The 20,469-nt window shown below is 44.5% G+C and overlaps 1 protein-coding gene across 9 annotated transcripts in view; it reads right to left on the reverse strand.

The window, feature by feature from the left end:
* Positions 1-20,469, reverse strand: part of ENPP2 (ectonucleotide pyrophosphatase/phosphodiesterase 2) — a 100,515-nt gene that overhangs the window by 59,749 nt on the left and 20,297 nt on the right. For 2 of the 9 annotated variants that reach the window (XM_087890876.1, XM_087890873.1), the window contains exons 1-2: positions 6,128-6,493; positions 4,883-4,988 (exon numbers count right to left, since the gene is read on the reverse strand). In XM_087890876.1, coding sequence (XP_087747002.1) covers positions 4,883-4,988; positions 6,128-6,193 — 172 coding nt within the window. In that variant the 5' untranslated portion in view covers positions 6,194-6,493. Of the gene's footprint in view, positions 1-4,882; positions 4,989-5,821; positions 6,096-6,127; positions 6,494-20,469 lie in introns of those variants that run through there. The other 7 variants (XM_034422227.3, XM_034422222.3, XM_060681858.2 and 4 more) reach the window with 4 other exon arrangements.

Consider the following 20,469-nt stretch of genomic DNA (forward strand, 5'->3'; position numbering starts at 1 on the left):
CATGCACGGCCCTCCCTGGTTCCATTTTCACTGGCAGAGGGCTGAGGGCATTTTCACTGGCAGAAGCCTGCAGGAGGCTGTCACAGCCAAAAACAGAGCCTGGAGGACCGCTGATGGCCCCCCTGGGCTCCGTTTTCACTGGCAGAAGGCTGCAAGACATTGAGCTGGACATGCCCGCCCTGGTCATGCTCACCCCAGCTATGCCCACTGGTCAAACACAACTCTGATGCGGCCCTTAATGAAATTGAATTTGACACCCCTGTTCTAGACCATAAACATAAGCCCAGATATTCATGTTGTGGCATGTCAATCTTTCGGAATACAACCTAAATGGAAATTCCATCAAAAAGCAGAAAGTTCCAATTGTGTTTATTATTATGTTATTCCTTCCAATTTCATCTATGGCAGTAGAGATGATTTAATTTTTTTTAAAAAACAACACTTTTTTAATGACAGTACTATGGATGGCAAGAGAGGCCCCAGTTAATGACAGGCCACCAACATGTGGAAGGTTCTGGATTCGATCCACGGTTTTCCCAATTTTTTTTTTTAAATTGACAAAGAATCCTGCTTGAGAATATATAAACCAGTAGAATAATGTAATCTTGTTTAACAACAGACTTGTTCTCCTGTGCTTTTCTATGACCGTAATAAAGATTTGATTTGAACTGAGACTTGTTCTCAAATCACCCGCCTAAGATAATTGTGTGTTAACTATTTGCTTTGCTTGAATAGGAAGCAACTTGTGTAATGTCACACAAATCTTTATAATAGGAATACTGCTGAGTAATCATGTCCTGTAAGAGGACAGAGGGAAATCGAGGACAGAACTGGGCTGTGGCTTTTCAGAAGTACAGATCAGCAGTTTCTATCTTGTGGTTTAGAAAAAACACATCAAGGACACAATACGAGACATTGCAAAGCAAGGCTTCAATATCAGTAATGACAACGCAATGTTGCAGTGAGCAGAGTATCTCCAAGCAGCTAAACGGTTTATTTCCCAAGTGTAAGAGAAGCTACTCTGTTAATATAAGCGTTAAGGTTATGCTTCAAAACGGTCACAATGGAAGCTATTCAAGGGTGGGCTGCTGGGGGTTCACAGAAGTTCGGGAGAACCTCTAGCTAAGATTCTGTGAAGTTCGGAGAGCCCCCAAATCCCACTCCTGGCTAGCCCTGCCCACCCCACCCTGCCCCTCCCAGGAGTCCCCACATGGCCCGTTTTAGATGCAGAGTGCGTGCGGAGGCTCGGGGAGGGCGAAAAACAGGACTACCAGAAGTTCAGGAAGGGCCTCTGGAGCCTGGGGAGGCCATTTTCGCCCTCCCGGAGCTCAAGGAAAGCCTCCAGAGCCCAGGGAGGGCAAAAATGCGCCCCCTCCCATTGTGGTGCAGGAGGCCAACTAGGCCACGCCCACCCAGCAACTGGGCAGAGAACCCCTTGCTAAAATTTTTGAAGTTATTCATTTCATTTCATGGTCAGGTTAAAAGGAGTCAGATAAATCAATAAAGGAGAATATTTATAGCTCAGGATTGAAATGAGGGGTCTTGGTGTTCTCTCACTAGTCCTGATGATGTTACCTAGTTTGGGTCACGAAATGTCTGCAAGAAGAAGAGACTGGACAGCCATTTGTCTGATATGGTGTAGGGTTTCCTGCCTGTGCAGGTAATTGGACAAGACCTCCAAGGTCCCTTCCAACTCTGTTATTCTGTTAAAACCAAGTTCAGAGAGTACCAAGCTCAGCCATTGTGGCACGATGGTTAGAATGCAGTATTGCAGGCTAATTCTGCCAACTGCCAAGAGTTCGATCCTGACCGGCTCAAGGTTGACTCAGCCTTCCATCGTTCTGAGGATGGTAAAATGAGGAGCCAGATTGTTAGGGGGCAATATGCTGACTCTGTAAACCACTTAGAGAGGGCTGTAAAGCACTGTGAAGCACTATATAAGTCTAACTGCTATTGCTCAGTCAGATAAATGCTAGATAAAAGCAAATTAAAACCAGAAGAGGGCTAATTTAAGTGTACTCTGTGCAAGCTTTAAACCACATGGTTTACACTGAGCTAAGAGGTAGGCCACGCTTGATCCTAAACATAGTGATTCAATGCAGCCAGAGATGGTATTCAGCCGGTTCAGACCAGTTCGCCCGAACCTGTAGTGGAAATCTTGGGTGGATCTGTCCACCCGTACCCATCCAGGCTCTATGCATCCTATTTAGGCACGTTTTTGAGGCCAGGCGCATGCGCAGAAGGGGCGCACATGAGCAAAATGCATGAGCCGAAGGCCGGGTGCATGCACGGAAGGCAGGCATGCGCACAAACTGGGCACGCATGTGCACAAAGCGAGCATGCATGTGCAGGGTGAACCAATAGTAACATAATGTGAAACCCACCGCTGAATGCAGCCATCGCTTATCTAAAAGCAGCATCTCTCCAAAAAGAGAGTTTTAATTCAGAAGTCAGCATGGAAGAAACTTTCAAGCCAGTTATAATTCCTTAATGGTAGCTGGGCTGTTTTAATCAATCCAGCGCCATATGTTTGGAATTTGCAAATACTGCCACCAGCACCTGCAAGGATATTGCAAGCGATCTCCAGCAACAGATGGAGAAAACATTTTCCACGTTACTTAGAAAGCAGCTGGGTCAGACGGCAGAACGTGTTCAAAAAGCAATGCAAAGTACTTTCCCATACAAGCCAAGCTCCACAGCGAATGTCAAAAGGCCTCCGTCTCAAACATCCAGGCAGCCTTCTTTCTCCCAGAGACTGCCCCATCTGCAACCACCATTACTAATAATAGGAATCATGTGTGCTTATCAAAGCCTGAGACGGGCTCCTTTGATCTGGCATTTGTTACTAGTTAAACCTAACTTATCCCGCATACTGTAACAGCTCTCCCTTCTTTGCCGCAGACAATTGTCCAGCTCTCCCATTTGTGATAAGGAGCGCAAGGCTTTCTGATCTCACATTCTGTACATCCTGTTTTCATTGCTTTGATTCATTAGAAACAACTCTGGCAAGGGCAGCACATGCACCCACACATACAGAGAGAGGGAGAGAGAGAGAGAGAGATCGTGATCAATATAATAGAACCAGCAAGTTGGCTATGGTTTCACTTCTCCAATGGAAACAGGCTTTGTTCACTGTAAACAAAGAGGACAGATTCTACGGCATAAGCAGGGCATATTTGCAGGTCCCTCACATCTATCCTTAAGGAGCGTCAACAGCTGATATTTAGCCAAACAAGCTGTTTTTACTGCGTTACCATGAGCTCCTTCAGAAGTTGTTCCAAACGGATCGAGACTTTGGCTTTTGCATTTCCAAAAAAAAAAGATTTTGATGCTCTGATTCTTAAGAATACCTAACTGTCTGAAATGAGCCAGGGGGTTGGACTAGAAGACCTCCAAGGCCCCTTCCAAGTCTGTTATTCTGTTCTGTTACTAATTCTGTGTACGGATGCTTTGTTTCCAAAATTTTAATTCAACTTCCCCAGTTGGTGCCTCTTTCGAAGCCTTGGGCGATCACTTCCCCACCAGCCAGTGCAGCATTAGCCATGCTGTCTTGGGGAAGAAGAAGAAGAAGAAGAAAAAACAAAACCCAGAGCTGGAAGCCAACACATCTGGAGGGCTCCGACTTGGAGAAGATTGTATTAAAGCCAACTCCTCCTCGTCCTTTTGTATCAGAGCAAAAACTACCCTATGAGTCAGGCATACCAACACATCTGAAAACCGCTGATCGGTAGAAAGAGAAATGTGCCACGAGATTCTTTCTTAGACCAAGGAAACAAGTTGCCAAGAGTGCTTTAGCCAAGCTCACAGGAATATCTTTCAAAATTAGGGCCAAATAAGAGGGAAGAAATGGAAAGTTCTAGAAGCATCGGAACAGCATTACTGTATTGGAAGGAGGATGACAGATGAAACGAGCCTTTGGCGTGCCCAAGTTACATCTGTATATATTTTCAAGAGCAGCATCGCTATTGCACTGCTTGGTGCCAAATTTATGCAATTTCAGGCTTCTGTGAAGGGATGTGCATTTGCTTCTTGTGTGCAAACACCAGCGATAAATGGTAAATAAATACATGACAAATGAAATGTATTTATCTATAAGGCGTAAACGATAAAGTCCATCATGATTATAAAAGCTATTTAAAGGAGCACACTGTCCATCAGAAAGGATGGAAGGTCACCCCATAGACAAATTATAAGTTATATAAAATACTGCAGATCTTCCCTTCCCTTGTTTTTTTTTTAAACAGATCTGAGAGATGTTGAATGCACATTTTGACAAGGAAGTATGAGGGAGTGCAGCAGGCTCAGCTAGCCTGCATTTTGTTCCCCCTGAAATGAAAGGAGACCAACTTTAAAGAAAATGTGTACATTGGAGAACATCTGCTGCCCACAACTTCCAACATGAAACACCTGCTTTTTCTCCGTCCTTCTAACTCTGTCCTCCCTCTCTTTTCTTATATACTCATTTCTATTTTGCAGAACCAACAGGACTATCAAGCAGATAATAAGAAATCTCTACCTGGAAACAAACTAATCCAACAGAATAAGAATTGCTCATATTATTTCAGGGATAGGGGAGAACTGCCTCCCCCCCCCCATATGATCCGTTAAATATGATCACAAGCACACGGACATCTCCTCAGCTCCCTGCACATAAACGGAATATGTCTGACTCAATCTTTCTCCCACAGAAAGAAGTAAATAGATTACCTATAAGCACATTCTGAAGGTCAACCAACACGAGCTTTTTCACATAACCTTTGATATATTTGGGGGGCAGTCGGAAAGAAAAAGACGACAAAAAGGTACATTTTAGGACCCCCACTGTTCCTCCCACCCCCCTCCCAAGTGGCTGCAGAAACAGACCCTTTAATCCACATTGTACCTGAGTCCGGACCCTCCTCCCCAAATTCACCAGATCTTCTGACGCGATGAGCTGTAAATCCAGCACAGACGTTTATGCCCAAAACCAAACCGAGCAAGGAGGTTACCTGGAGGAGGAAAAAAAGAAGAAGAAAGAGAGAAAGCCAGAGAGAGAGAGAAAAGAGAGAAAAGAGAGAGAGAAGTTAATAAAACAAAGCAAGTTTCGAGGTCTTCTCCTGTCTTCCTTCTGTCCTTCCTTCCTTCTTTCTTTCTTTCTTTCCTTCCTTCCTTTCCTTTTTTTCTCTTTCCTTCTTTCATTCCTTCTTTCTTCCTTCCTTTCTTTCCTTCTTTCATTCCTTCTTTCTTCCTTCCTTTCCTTCCTTCTTTTTCTTTCCCTTCCTTCCTTCCTTCTTTCTTTCTTTCCTTCCTCCCTTCCTTCTTTTCCTTTTTTCTCTTTCCTTCTTTCCTTCCTTCCTTCTTTTCCTTTCTTTTTTTCTCTTTCCTTCTTTCCTTCCTTTTTTCTTTCCTTCTCTTTCTTCCTTCCTTCCTTTCCTTCCTTCTTTTTCTTTCCCTTCCTTCCTTCTTTCCTTCCTTCCTCCCTTCCTTCTTTTCCTTTCTTTTTCCTTCCTTCCTTCCTTCCTTCCTTCCTTCCTTCTTTTTTAATTAAGGACATTTCTAAGATTTTGCAAGTTGTTCCGACAGGTCATCCCGTCTCCTTGCCGAAAGAGTTAAAAAAAAAAAAACACTCACTAAACGGGGACACATTAATCCGACACCAGCCTTGGGAGTTCTAGGATCGGAACACTTATTTCTTGCCCTGCATCGCGGGTGAGGAGGGAATTGGGGCGGGGAGCGTTCGGATCCCGTCTCCTTGGGGCAGCGGCGCTCTCGCCCCCTTGCCTGCCCGCCATCCCGGGCCGCCCAAAAGCCCAAGGTGGGGGGGGGAGGGCTCCTCCCGTACCTGATAGAGCGGCAACCCGTTCGCCTTGGCCATCCTCCTCCCGCTGCCTGGCCGAGGAGCCTCCTTGGGGCAGGAAACGGAGCGCGGCGCTCTTGTTTGCACAGGCTATCTCGGCTACAAACTAAATCCCACCTGGGGAGGTCGAGCGCTTCCCCGTGATTTGTCCAGGGGGAGGTTTCATCACGTCCCGCTTCACAAATCGCAGCGCGCCAGGGCCCCAAAGCCGCAGGCATCGCCCGCGCCCGCCCGCCTCCTCACTCACCCACCCACCCCCCTCAAACCACCTCCCGACGCTCGCTCACGCACCCGTTTCGGGGCTCCCGTCCGGCCCGCGCCGCCAAAGGTTCGCCTGGCCGGGGCTCCCGATGCCATGACCGTCCGGCTCCTTCGTGCCAACGTTAAGCGGGATGGCGAGAGAAGGCGCCGGGGCTGTGCGCGCGCACTCCCATCGCTGCCTCAGAGCGGCGGCGGCGGCGGCGGGAGGATGGTTTCCTCGGGCGCCGATGAAAGGCGAGAGAGGGAGAGAGAGAGGGAGAGCGCGAGTGAGGCAGCAAGCGGTGGGCTTTGGCTCCGAGCGGACCCACCAGGATATGATAGAAAAGGCTGGATAGCCTTTTAAGGAAAGACTGGACAGTCAATTGTCTGAAACGGGGTAGGGTCTCCTGCTTGAGCAGGGGGCTGGACTAGAAGACCTCCAGGATCCCTTCCAGCTCTATTCTTATGGCAGTCTTACTAGTCAAGGAGAATATTTGTAGCTCCGGGTTGACCTGAGGGGTCCTTGGTGCTCTCTGAGCTTGCTCGTTTTTTTCTAGCGGACGTTTCATTACCCAAACTAGGGAACGCCATCAGTGCTATTGGAAAATAGCAGTTTTATTTATTTATTTATTTATCTATCTATCTATCTATCTATCTATCTATCTATCTATCTATCTAGGCGGCTTACAATGCGTTAAGCAATAGCCTTCATACTTTTGTATATACTTACTTAGTAGGGCTTTCCCCCCCCCCCACCCAAGCGGTGTTCTTTTTTATACAAAGTCAGCTTATTGCCCCCACAATCCGGGTCCTCATTTTACCTACCTCGGAAGGATGGAAGGCTGAGTCAACCTTGAGCCTGGTGAGATTTGAACTCGCAGTAATTGCAAGCAGCTGGTGCTACTTAACAGCATTTTAGTCTGCTGCGCCACTAAGGCTCTTCCGGTATCTGAGGGGCTTCCACAAAGAAGAAGAGGGGTCAACCCAGGGGTGAAATCCAACAGGTTCTGGAGAATCGGTAGCGGAAATTTTGAGCAGTTCGCAGAACCAGTAAATACCACCTCTGGCTGGTCCCAGAGTGGGGTGGGAATGGAGATTTTGCAAATATCCTTCCCCCAGGAGTCGGGAGGGAATGGAGATTTTGCAGTATCCTTTCCCTGCCATGCCCACCAAGCCACACCACGCCCACCAAGCCATGCCCACAGAACCGGTAGTAAAAAACATTGGATTTCACCACTGGGTCAACCTGTTCTCCAAAACACTTGAAGGCAGAACAACAGCGCTCCACTCTTCTACCGAGACCTCCTTCCAGATGTGGGAACACACACATTCTCTGTATTCTCTGTTGCAAAACAGCTGCCTTCTGATTAAGGAAGCGACACACCACTTTTGACACAAGGGCTAGACACCAGGCACAGAGGTCGAATCTGGGACCTTGCAAAGCTCCCCGAACTACAATGCCCAATGTCTAAATGGAGATTCTCAGTCATACAGGTCATAGTTGACACAAAGGTGCTTCCCCCCTCCGCCTTCCCACGCAAGGCAACTTGATGGTTTATTATTTGAAGAGGAAGAAGTAGATATTTCGCTTCTCATCCAAGAAGCTTCATCAGTTTTAATTACATCTCCTAATGTCCCAAAGGTGCTTTCTTTTCAAAAGGCAACTTTTGCCTTTTGTGAAAAAAAAATGACTGAGAATCTCCATAGACACAACTCCCAATGTCTCTCCTCATTGAGCGGGTAGCTGTGGGTGCTGCTGGGAGTTGCAGTTCCCCATCTCTGGTTTACAGGTCCCCGCTTTGAAATGTAACCTCTGTAAGAAGGTTAATATGTGTTGTTGGTACTAAGAAATGAAACACTGAATGAGACCTCAGGAGAAGAATGGAAGTCTGTGATGCTGACTTGGATTGAGTTCCCTATGTTTTAAATGCGTAGTGCTGAACATTTGGCATTTACATTTGGCTACGAGAAAAAAAGGTCAAAACAGGACGTTCTCTAGAGAAAAGTTCCCTGAAGATGGGCTCCCGCATGAGTCCGAAAGCTCGGAAGACAAAACCTCTGGTTTCAGTAACCGACCCACATTGGATCCTGCAACATTAATCCCGGGCCACATATATTCACAATATATAATAAAGGGATCTATATTGGGTCTAGATGCAACCATGCCTCATTGCAATCAATAGGATTTAAGTCAGGGGTGAAATCCAGCTGGTTCTGACAGGTTCTGGAGAACTGGTAGGGAAATTTTGAGTAGTTCGGAGAACCAGTAGCGGAAATTTTGAGTAGTTCGGAGAACCGGCAAATACCATCTCTGGCTGGTCCCAGAAGGGTAGGAATGGAGATTTTGCAATATCCTTCCCCCAGGACTTTGTGTTCCTTGGCTCAACTAACTCTGACACTCTCTCTTTAGATACTGAGCTAAATAAACGTATTGATAAAGTGGCCACCACATTTTCCAGACTTACAAAGAGAGTATGGCTTAATAAGAAGCTGACAGAACATACAAAGATCCAGGTCTATAGAGCCTGCGTCCTGAGCACACTCTTCTACTGCAGTGAGTCTTGGGCCCTTTATGCACGGCAGGAGAGAAAGTTGAACACCTTTCATATGCGCTGTCTCCGACGAATTCTTGGCATCACCTGGCAGAACAAAGTTCCAAATAGCGCAGCCTTGGAATGTGCTGGAATTTCTAGCATGTATACACTATTGAAACAGTGACGTCTACGCTGACTGGGGCATGTCATGAGAATGGCTGATGGTCGGATTCCGAAAGATCTCCTGTATGGAAAATTAGTGCAGGGAAAGCACTCAGAGGGAGACCGCAGCTACGATATAAGGATATCTGCAAGAGGGACCTAAAGGCCCTGGGAATGGACATTAACGACTGGGAAACCTTGACCTCCGATCGTTCAGCTTAGAGGCTAAAGATGCAGCATGGCCTTCTCCAATTCGAAGAGACACTTGTTCTACAGGCTGAGACAAAGAGGCAGTCCCGGAACCAGCGAAATCTGGGGGCTGGCAGGGGACAGAATGTATCTGCCCTCAGTGTGGAAGGGATTGCCACTCTCAAATTGGCCTTTTTAGTCACACTAGATGCTGTTTTAGGACCTCTTTCCAGAGCACGATACTATAGCCTTTCGAGACTGAAGGATGCCAATGTCTTCCCCCAGGAATGGGGAGGGAATGGGGATTTTGCAGTATCCTTCCCCTGCCATGCCCACCAAGCCATGCCCACTAAGCCACACCACGCCCACCAAGCCACATCCACAGAACCCGTAGTAAAAAAAATTGAATTTCACCACTGATTTAAGTCTATAATGGCTAACTGAAGCATCCATCAATTCAAAAGGGTCTGCTTTGAACCCAACTAAGTGCGCACAATCTAAGGTGAAAGCTAATCCTTAGCATTTGTGTATAAGGTGCATGTTTCATTCTCCAGGCTCAGTTTGCTCTTCAGAGATATCATTTTTAGAAGTTGCTGGCTCCTCCTGAACTCTGTATCAGAGACAACATCTGTACCAACAAAACATTTGATTGCTACCTGCAATCAGTCTGATTTGCAAGGCCACATGGGTTGAAAGTGAAGGATTGTAAATGGATAGTTGTTTCCCCTCCAGGTACTTTGTAAGGCAGTCTTGATTATGGGGCTGAAGGCTAGAGATAGTCCTCGATTTTCAATCACTTGTTTCAGAACTGCTCAAAGTTACGGCAACACTGAAAAAAATGTGGCTTATGGTTGTCATAGAGTCCCTAGAGCCACTAATCCAAATTTGGGTCCTTATGAACTGGCACAGATTTATGAGAGTTGCAATATCCCAAGGTCACATGATTGCTACTTGCAGCCTTCCCAGGAAGCATCCAACAAGCAAAACCAATAGGGGAAGCCAGATTTGTTTAATGACTGCATGCTTCATTTAATGAACATGGTGGTTCATTTAACAACTATGGCAGAAGTCGTAAAATGGGGCAGGAGTCACTTAACTACTGCACCACTCAAGCCCCTGCGCTTTAATCTGTATTTAACTCGCACAATTTTTATTATAATTTTTATTTTATATAGTCATGGCTATAGTGTTCCCAGTTGCAACGTATGGCTGTGAAAGCTGGACCATAAAGAAGGCTGAGCGCTAAAGAATTGAGGCCTTTGAACTCTGGTGCTGGAGAAGACTCCTGCGAGTCCCTTGGACTGCAAGGCGATCAAACCGGTCAGTCCTAGAGGAGATCAACCCTGACTGCTCTTTAGAAGGCCAGATCCTGAAGAGGAAACTCAAATCCTTTGGCCACCTAATGAGAAGGAAGGACTCACTGGAGAAGAGCCTAATGCTGGGAAAGATTGAGGGCAAAAGAAAGAGGGGACGGCAGAGAACGAGGTGGCTGGATGGAGTCACTGAAGCAGTAGGCGTGAGCTTTAAATGGACTCCAGAGGATGGTAGAGGACAGGAAGACCTGGAGGAACGTTGTCCATGGGGTCACGATGGGTCGGACATGACTTCACAACTAACAACAGCAATTTTTATTTGCTTTTATATTTAGGCTTTCACTGTAAGCTGCTCACAGTTGCTTTGGATGGTGAGATGGGCATCATAGAAATTAAATGAATAAAACAAACAACCACCTCACTTAGTGATGGAATTTCCAGTCCCAGTTATGGTCTTAAGTTAAGGACGCCCTGTACTTTGGTAGCTATAGTTGGTCCAGAAGACAGGGGCTGAAAGAGCATGTTTCATTTTTCCTGGATAGCATAGCACCTCTAGTTTGGGAACTATACTGGTTACAGGTTGACTTCTCAACCCAATTTAAGGTATTTGTTGTCACCTTTAAAGCCTTTTCTGGTTCAGGACTAGAGAGCTTGCTCTCTGTTCATTCAAAAAGATCTGTAAGAAGGGGTGGGCTGCTGGGGGTTCGTAGGGGTTCAGGAGAACCTCTAGCTAAGATTCTGTGCAGTTCAGAGAACCCCCAAATACCACTCCTGGCTGGCATCGCCCACCCTGCCCCACCCCTTCAAGGAGTCCCCATGCGGCCCGTTTTGGATGCAGGTAAGTGCAGGGTGTGCGGAGGCTCAGGGAGGGTGAAAAATGGGCCTACCGGAAGTTTGGGAAATAGCCTCTACAGGCTCCAGAGGCCAGAAACAGGCCTGTTTCTGGCCTCTGGAGCCTGGGGAGGTCGTTTTCGCCCTCCCAGAGGCTCGATTAGACCACGCCTACCAAGGCCACACCCACCCAACAACTGGGCAGAGAACCCCTTGCTAAAATTTTTGAAGCCCACCCCGTCTGTAAGAAAAAACTCCCTTTGAATTCCCATTCTGAGAGAGTGTTATCACTCAAAGGACATTGAAAACGCCTTTTTTTTTTATGTCTGTTTGGCCCTGGTTGGCTCGTGATATGTAGAAGCAAAAATTCCAGCCTTCGATCAATCACTCTCATAATCTTTGAGGAAAAAAGAGAGACAGAGACCACCTTTGATAAACTGTCCTATTTGCAGAGTAGATTATCATAGTGGAGAGAGTTATGGTTACAAACTGAGGGTTAAAATTTATTTGCTCAGGCAAATTATTTACTAAGGTGGTGATGGACATTTTTTTTTTTTCAGTCTGATGAAAACACTTTTCACTGAATATTTACCAACAGCCACCATTTGCCAAAACCTATTTTAAAAAGTAACATTTTTTTTGAGGTCCTTCAATAATAATCTTAGATATTATTATTATTAGGTTTCAGCATAGTTTCTTCATGTATCTACAGTTCACTTCAACGTCTCCAGCTTCATTATATAAACTTCCTAAGACATCTTACTACCAAGAGAACATTGATCATTATTGCAGACGCTCAAAATCAGGATGATATCATGTGGCTTCATTTAACTAGCTTCTCTTACTCAATTGACTGTCTTTTCTTTATTAAGTGATAAACTGCCTTCCCGCATACTTTTAAGCCATTATTCCATAACCACTATTATCGTATTTTTCGGGTTATAAGACTCACCGGAGTATAAGACGCACTAAGATTTTGAAGAGGTAAAAAAGAAAAAAAAGTGTTTGCACTCCCCGGCCCCCAGGAGCACTCTGCAGGCCTCCCAAACCCTCTGTGCATCCCTTTTTTCATAAAAACGGGATGTGCAGAGGGTTTGGGAGGCCTGCAGAGTGCTCCTGGTGGCTGGGGAGGGCAAACATGTGATGCATAGGGGGTTTGGGAGGCCAAAAATGGGCCCGATTTTCATGAAAACAGGCCCATTTTTTTTCAAAAAACAAGGGTTTTTGAAAAACTGCAGAAAGTTTGAGAGGCCTGTAGACAGTGGTGGGATTCAAGTAATTTAACAACCGGTTCTCTGTCCTAATGATTTCTTCCAACAACCAGTTTGCCAAACTGCTCAGAAAGTTAACAACCGGTTCTCCCGAAGTGGTGCGAACTGGTTGAATCCCACCACTGCCTGCAGAGTGCTCCTGGGGGCTGGGGAGGGCAAAAACACCCTCGTTTTTGTGAAAAACGGGCTCATGTTTGGCCTCCCAAACCCCCCCACGCATCACTTTTTTGCCCTCCCCAGCCCCCAGGAGCACTCTGCAGGCCTCCCAAACCCTCTGCAGGCCCCATTTTTGTGAAAACCATCCTGTTTTTGGCAAAAATGGGACACATGGGGCAGGGTTTCAGGAGGCCAAAAATGGCTGTATTCGATGTATAAGACAGACCAACATTTCCACCCTCTTTTAATGGGGGGAAAAAGTGCCTCTTATACTCCAAAAAGTACGATTGGATTGGTCCAGTCTGTTAAACCACCATCCATAGCCTTGTGGTGAGACAGGCAGCAAACAAATTTAATAAATAAATTAATAATAATTGATAAATGGTCTACAAATACACAACTCGCCTGGCCCACATTAATCCAAAAGTAATCGACCACGTTATATCACAAGGCAATAAGTGAATGCAATAAAAAAAAGTTAGACGATACTGTACATTAAGGGTCATCTAGTCCAACCCTCATATTAGGAATTCACAGTTTTCTCTTTTTTTTAAATTATTTTTTTATTATATAAAATATAAAGAAGAAAATAGGAAATTAAGGGATTTCACCGTTTTCTTAAAAAAAGAAAATCCTCAGTACATTTCTTCCGCACAGCCGAGCACAACCTGAATGGGAAACACTTCTCACATCTAAATTGGCATTATTAGAAGTTGCACTCTTTCGACAAAGTTTTTGTAGGCATCTGATCTTTATACACATACACATGTACCCTATCATGATGCTCTCCTTTCCTGCGGTTTACGTGGCAAAGCAATTCCATCTCAGCAGAAGCCTTGGTTTTTCAGCAAAATTACATGTTACATTCTCCAGAGAGATGCTCGGTTTAATTCTAAAGCAGAGCCCTATTTGCTTGCCCTGCACTGCATTGCCTGAAGAACATAGAACTGAGTGTTTCTGGAACTACACAATGGCAAGGCATAAAATATTTTCACAAATCACAGTGAAGCATTTGCTCTCTCTTTTCTGCTGGGGTGTTTACACTTACTACCAGCTCTCAGAGCAAAAGAGAATCATATTAAAAATCAGTTGTGCTCTGGCTAATAATTTGATGTTTATTCCATGCCAAGAGGGCATATAAAACAGTAATTTAAATTCAGGGGCAGAAGGGGAGGGGGAGAATATATATATATATACAGTGGTGGGATTCAAATAATTTAACAACCGGTTCTCTGCCCTAATGACCAGATGGGTAGGCATGGCTCGGTGGTCATGTGACTGTGTGGGCGTGGCCAACTCAATGTCACTTAGGTTGATGGGCGCTTCTCCTTAGCTGTTACAATGTAATAAGGGTTAACCAGAGAGGCAGTTTCTGTAAGCAGGGCAATAAAGATTAAGATAGAAACACCACCAGAATGTTCCCTTCCTGCCTTCCTTACAGGATTAGCCCTGTAAAGTGGAAAAAAAAAAACAAAATAAAATTTCTTCCCACAGAAATTGAGTGGCTATATACATTTGACAAAAAAGGAAGGGAAGGGAAGGAGGGAGGAAGGAAGGAAGGAAGGAAGGAAGGAAGGAAGGAAGGAAGGAAGGAAGGAAGGAAGGAAGGAAGGAAGGACAAAAAGGAAGGAAGGAAGGAAGGAGACACATTGCATGAATGCGTAAGTAAGTAAGTAAGTAAGTAATAGGGACATGGTGACTCAGTGGCTAAGATACTGAGCTTGTCAATTGAAAGGTCGGCAGTTCAGTGGTTCAAATCCCTAGTGCCAGGTAACAGGGTGAGCTCCCATTACTTGTCCCAGCTTCTGTCAACCTAGCAGTTCAAAAGCAGGTAAAAAATGCAAGTAGAAAAATAGGGACCACCTTTGGTGGGAAGATAACAGTGTTCCATGTGCCTTTGGCTTTTAGTCATGCCAGTCACATGACCATGGAGACGTCTTCAGACAGCGCTGACTCTTCGGCTTTGAAACGGAAATGACACTGCCTCCTAGAGTCAGGAACGACTAGCACATAAGTGCCAGGGGAACCTTTACCTTTACCTTTTACGTAAGTAAGTAAATAAGTTAGAAATCCATATGAGATTCCCAGGCTGATAAATGAGAATGAACAAATTACTTCCTTTAAAAAGCAGATATGTCAAACTTTGGCAACTTTATGACTTGTGGGCTTTAACTCAACAGGTCCACAAGTCTTAAAGTTGCCAAAGTTGAACACCCCTGCTTTAACGAGTATTAAACCAAAAGAACCTTTCTGTCTAATAGTAAGGCTAAGCTATAGAAACGTTTTACTTTTACAATGTCCTTCAGGTATGTTCCAAGTAATCATCACCATCATTCCAAACAGTAGGCAAACTCTCTACTACAGAAAGGGTGGCAGGAACAAGAGAGAAAGACTGAAAGAGAAGTTGTTAGCCTGAGTCTGTTGGAAAAGTTCACAACCATGCAGAGCTTTGAAACAGGGCCTTCCAGATTTACCGCTCAAAGCCTTAGCTATTCCCTAACCTCTTCCAATACTCAAAAGCGAGTCAACTGCCTGTTTGGCAGACTGATCATACGTCGCTGCACCTTGGCGGAAAATGCTGTTTACTTTCAGACGTCTCATTACAGGCACTCTCGTGTTAAACAAAGGCCTTATTTTAGGATGAGACACAGTTCCCGATGCTTTATGGGGCCGGCGGAGAGAAATCAAGGATGTTGTCATTGAGAATTGAGCCGGATTCATGGTCAGCTTTACCTTTGAGCAAGTTGCAAGAACTATATCATTTGAAGCCAGTAACAAATTTATGTGGGGGTTCAAAATCAGTGAAGAGGCTGCTAGGCCTGATGGTCTCATATGAACCAGACAATATAAGCATTAATTAAAAAGAAGTGGGCATCAGTGACTAGGATAAGATGCAGGCCAGTGGTGAAATTCAATTTTTTTTACTACCGGTTCTGTGGACATGGCTTGGTGGGCATGGTATGGCTTGATGGGCATGGCAGGAGAAGGATACTGCAAAATCTCCATTCCCACCCAATCCTGTGGGAAGGATACTGCAAAATCTCCATTTCCACCCCAATCCTGGGGGAAGGATATTGCAAAATCTCCATTCCCACCCCACTCTGGGACCAGCCAGAGCTGGTATTTGCAAGGTCTCCAAACTGCTCAAAATTTCCGCTACCGGTTCTCCAGAACCTGTCGGAACCTGCTGGATTTCATCCCTGATGCAGACCAATTTTTATTCTTGCCTCAGCTGAAAGAAGACATAGGGGGAAACCCCCCCCACGTTCCTAAAAACATCAGAAACTGCTTTTCACCAATGGCATTCAAACATTAGATAAAGCCATGATTTGCTTAACCACTCTTTTTAGATAAGGCACAGCTGGCTACATTCATACATTATACTGTACTCACTTTAGATTATAAATTAGAATGGCTGGGTCACATAGTGCAGTAGGCCAAACCAGATGAATTGTGTTAGCAGAAACACAATTAGGCCATCTCTGAAAAGGAAGAACCATAACTCAGTCTCTTGACATTCTTGAAGGCCTCAGAAGATCATCTGGTAAAGCTACTGGAGGTGGGATGTATTTGGAGGGTTACATTTTAAGTTGTGGGTGGAGAGGCAGCATTAGACTAACCTTGTTCAGCCTTGACAAAACTATGTTTGTAAATGCTTGGATGTGAAACTACAAGGAAAGCCCAAGGTCATTGCTTAGACTTGGAAGAAAGCAAACTATTTCCCTATTAATGTCCAGGAAACCCCTTGGATGCATGATAGAGTCATCAGTATCAATGTAAACTTGAAAGATTCTTATTAAGTGACTTAATAACTGGTTCTGGGTCAGTGTTTTCCCGTCTGGTGTCTTCCATATATGCAGGGGTGGGCTGCAGGGGTTCGGGAGAACCTCTAGCTAAGATTCTGTGCAGATCAGAGAACCCCCAAATCACACTCCTGGCTGGGCCCGCCCCACCCACCCCTCCCCTCCCCTCCAGGAGTCCTCACGCGGCCTGTTTTAGATGCAGGGCACACGCGGAGGCTCGGGGATGGCGAAAAACGGACCTACCAGAAGTTCAGGAAGGCTGGAAACGGGCCCATTTCCAGCTTCCAGAGGGCCTCCAGAGCCTGGGGAGGCCGTTTTTGCCCTCCTGGAAGCTTAAGGAAAGCCTCCGGAGCCCAGGGAAGACAAAAATGCCCCCCTCCCCCACTGTGGTGCAGGAGGCTGACTAGGCCACGCCCACCATGGCCATGGCCATGCCCGCCCAGCAACCGGGCAGAGAACCCCTTGCTAAAAATTTTGAAGCCCACCCCTGTATATTGGATTTCAGCCTGGTTGTGCTACAGAAGAATTCTGAGAACTGAAGTCCATCAGAGTTGACTGGCATCTGATTCAATAGTGTGCAATAGGGGCTTTTTAGTAGGAAATTCTCATATATTTTTTAAAAATAATTCTACTATCCATGCCTTGTACAACTCAAAATACAATTCCTGTCCCTGATGATTTTATATTTTGATGTGCAATAAACAATTCAGATCTATAGTAAAGAGTTAACCTCTTGTAGTAAAATCTCCCTCAATTCCCAATGACCACTAAGATATACCCACATAATTTTCTTGGAACTGATTTTTCATTGTCTTCTTTTGTTATATTTATACCTGGCCTTAAGACTGTAATAAATTTGATTCAATTTTACCCAACCAGCTCCACATACATAACACTGAAAGAATCCGGTCTTTAGATTATCAATGGTAAAAACCTAAGAGATCTATAAAAGGTATCTTCAAGAGTAAACGCACTACCTTCAAGGAATCAGGAGATGTCAGCAAAGAGATAAAGAACCTAATGCTGCACCGCACTGCCACATAGTGGTCATGTAGGTTAATGCAGGCAAAATTTGGACTTATTCTGAAGGAGATCAAAGCAATTTATTCTGGACTTATTCTGAAGGAGCTCAAAACAACCTAATCTGATTTGGAGGAATTCAAATAAACTCAGGAATAAGTTATGAAACAGTCATGCTATACTGATTTCAAGTCATTTTCGCTGGACTTTGAAGGTGATTCAGAAATTGCTGTAGTTCTTGATGCACATCATTACTAATTGTATGTATAGAATGACTCATCATATCCAGGAATGGTGTTAATAGGCCTTTTTCTGCAGTCTACTGCATAGAGGAACAGTCTACTGCAAATCACTCAGAGATCTTTCAGGAGACCAGCAAAAGTTCCTAACCAGCAATTTTAAAATAACTTTCTTTTTAGAAAAAATCTACTCATCTTGCAAGTTAAACATCAAAGTTATGTGTTTGTTTAATAAATTTATATGCCATCCATCTTGCAGTTCAAGACATCTTTGGGTGGCTAATACTGGAAGTTGGTTATGGTTTTAAGGAAACATTTTTGAAATTAATAGAAATCTTCTTGTATAAAGAGAAACCTTCCTCTTCTTTTCATCCACCTGGTCTTAGTTCATAGATGTCGAAGACTGAGTTAGGACAAGATTGAGAAGAGACATAACATTTTTCAGATTTCTGAAACTCTGTCGCATAAAACAGGATAAACACTTACTCTTGGCTACCTCCAAAGGCAGAATTGCTGTACATCGGATGGACTTAAATTCCAATATATTTTTTTACAGAATTGAAGAAACTAAATTCCATCCATCAGAACAGAAGCTGGTAGTGAAGCTTAATCGAGTCTAAACCTAGATTTCTCAAATCGAGAGGAGAATTGGACTAGATGGCTTACATAAAAATGTTCATTTCTATAATTGTGTGAATTGAAAACCAGAACTTGATACACGCCCATTCTAATGGTGTCTGCAACAAAGGAGAATGGTCACTAGATGATACTTCAAGATGGAAACCTGCTGAACTTTGAGACTGAACATGACTGGATACTAGCTATTGGGGGTATTGGGGGAGGGGCAGAGTGGGGAAGACATCTTTATTCTGAACAACGGGATAGATGTGTCAGCCCCGAAATGGCCAGCTGCGAGCGAGCCGTCCTGGGGCTGCCATTCGGGGAGGGGAGGACCCACCAACTGTGTTGTCTGAGGCAGGGGTAGGATTGAAAAATTTAACAACAGGTTCACTACCCGGTTGCTGGGTAGGCGTGGCCATGGGGGAGTGGCCTACTCTGCCTCCTGCACTGTGGGGGGGGGGCTTTTTCACCCTCCCAAAGCTCCGGAGGCTTTCCTCAAGCCTCCAGGAGGGTGAAAACAGCTTCCCCTGGGCACCGGAGGCCCTCCAGAGGCAGGAAATGAGCCCGTTTCTGGTAGGCCCATTTTTCACCCTCTCAGGGCCTCCGTGCGGACCCTGCACTTACCTCACATCCAAAACGGGCCACGTGGAGACTCCTGAGAGGGGCGGAGTCAGCCAGTTCTTGGAACAACCGGTTTGGCGAACCAGATTAAAATTAACATCCGGTTCGCCAGAACCGGTCCAAACCGGCTAAATCCCACCCCTGGTCTGAGGCTTCTTGATGCTGAAGTACGGAATGTGACAGCATGTCTTTTTTATCCTCCCATGTTTATAAGGTTTAGATAAAAGCCGAGTTAGAAAATATAAAACAACAACAACAACAACACCCCTATATATTAAATTTGCCTTGTGTCTTCTCTAGATTAAAGGTATAGATCAGGGTTTCCCAACCTTGGCAAATTTAAGATACATGAACTTCAACTCGCAGAATTCTCCAGCCAGCATGGGTGGTGTAGCTGGCTGCCGAATTCTGGGAGTTGAAGTCCACATGCCTAAAGTTGCCAAGGTTAAGAAACCCTGGTGTAGGTAGATGTTGACCAGAAGTAATGATGCAAGTGATGTTGCAATGCAAGTCCCAAAATATTGCTAATAAGTGGCACCAAGACAAATTCCTTGTTGTCCAATCACACTTGTCCAATAAAGAATTCTATTCTATTCTGTTCTGTTCTGTTCTGTTCTGTTCTGTTCTGTTCTGTTCTGTTCTATTCTATTCTATTCTATTCTTTTATGGGGTGGGGGGGAGCCTTTTATGTTCCTGCTTCTGCATGTTACTTCTCTATTTGCTGATATAGATAGATAGATAGATAGATAGATAGATAGATAGATAGATAGATAGATAGATAGATAGATAGAATCAAATAGTTCGTTTTCGAGATCTACAGTATTTCAAAAGTTCAACTGTAGCACTATGCAGCCTTCAGAAGACTTGTTGCTTGTTTGCTCTTAAAGAGGGGGAGAAATATAATATAGGGGGGGGGAATATAGTGTTTGATTGGCCCCTTGAAGAATAAAAGTTAGACACTTTGTTGCAGACCCTATTTTTTTGTCTAACAACCTTCAGTAGACCCTCTCCTTTGGATTTTGTCTAATCTCCTTTGCTATAGTGAATTCTGTTTTCTAGTTAAACAAAATACTTACTATAAAAAGGACTAAAATGGAAATACAAAACTGATATAACCAAATGGTAACAAGATTATATTTAATTTCTAACTGAGCTACTGGCATAGGCCAGTAAAACTAGGCAATGACCGACATAGTGATTCTACATAAATCAGAAGCTATACTCAACGAAAAATAATATAGCTGAAGGAAATGCAAGTCATTTCTTCTTCCAAGGCTTTTTAACTGACTATCTAAGCATGCCCAAGTTGGCATCTGCCAGGAGAAGCCATTCCTATCAAATCATCCTCTGTGATCCTTCGAATAATAGCATGGGCACTTGGATTGATCCATATTTACTTTAGACAGCAAAATAACTAGAGTTACCTCTACAAGGACATCTAAGGGTGACCTTTGAAACAAGCACTGAAAATCAGGTAAATTCATGCTGAAGAATGTAGATATTCCAGTAGATTGGCATTCAAGGATGCATTTGGAAAGCCTATCAGATTTATACCATTGGGGCGAATTCCAATGGTATGGAGACTAGATAATACATGCAGATCTCTATACAGGCTAATCAGGGCATGCAGACC

Source organism: Pantherophis guttatus, chromosome 3 (genome assembly GCF_059756535.1).
Source record: "Pantherophis guttatus breed Tessera chromosome 3, ASM5975653v1, whole genome shotgun sequence".
In the NCBI taxonomy this organism is placed as follows: domain Eukaryota; kingdom Metazoa; phylum Chordata; class Lepidosauria; order Squamata; family Colubridae; genus Pantherophis; species Pantherophis guttatus.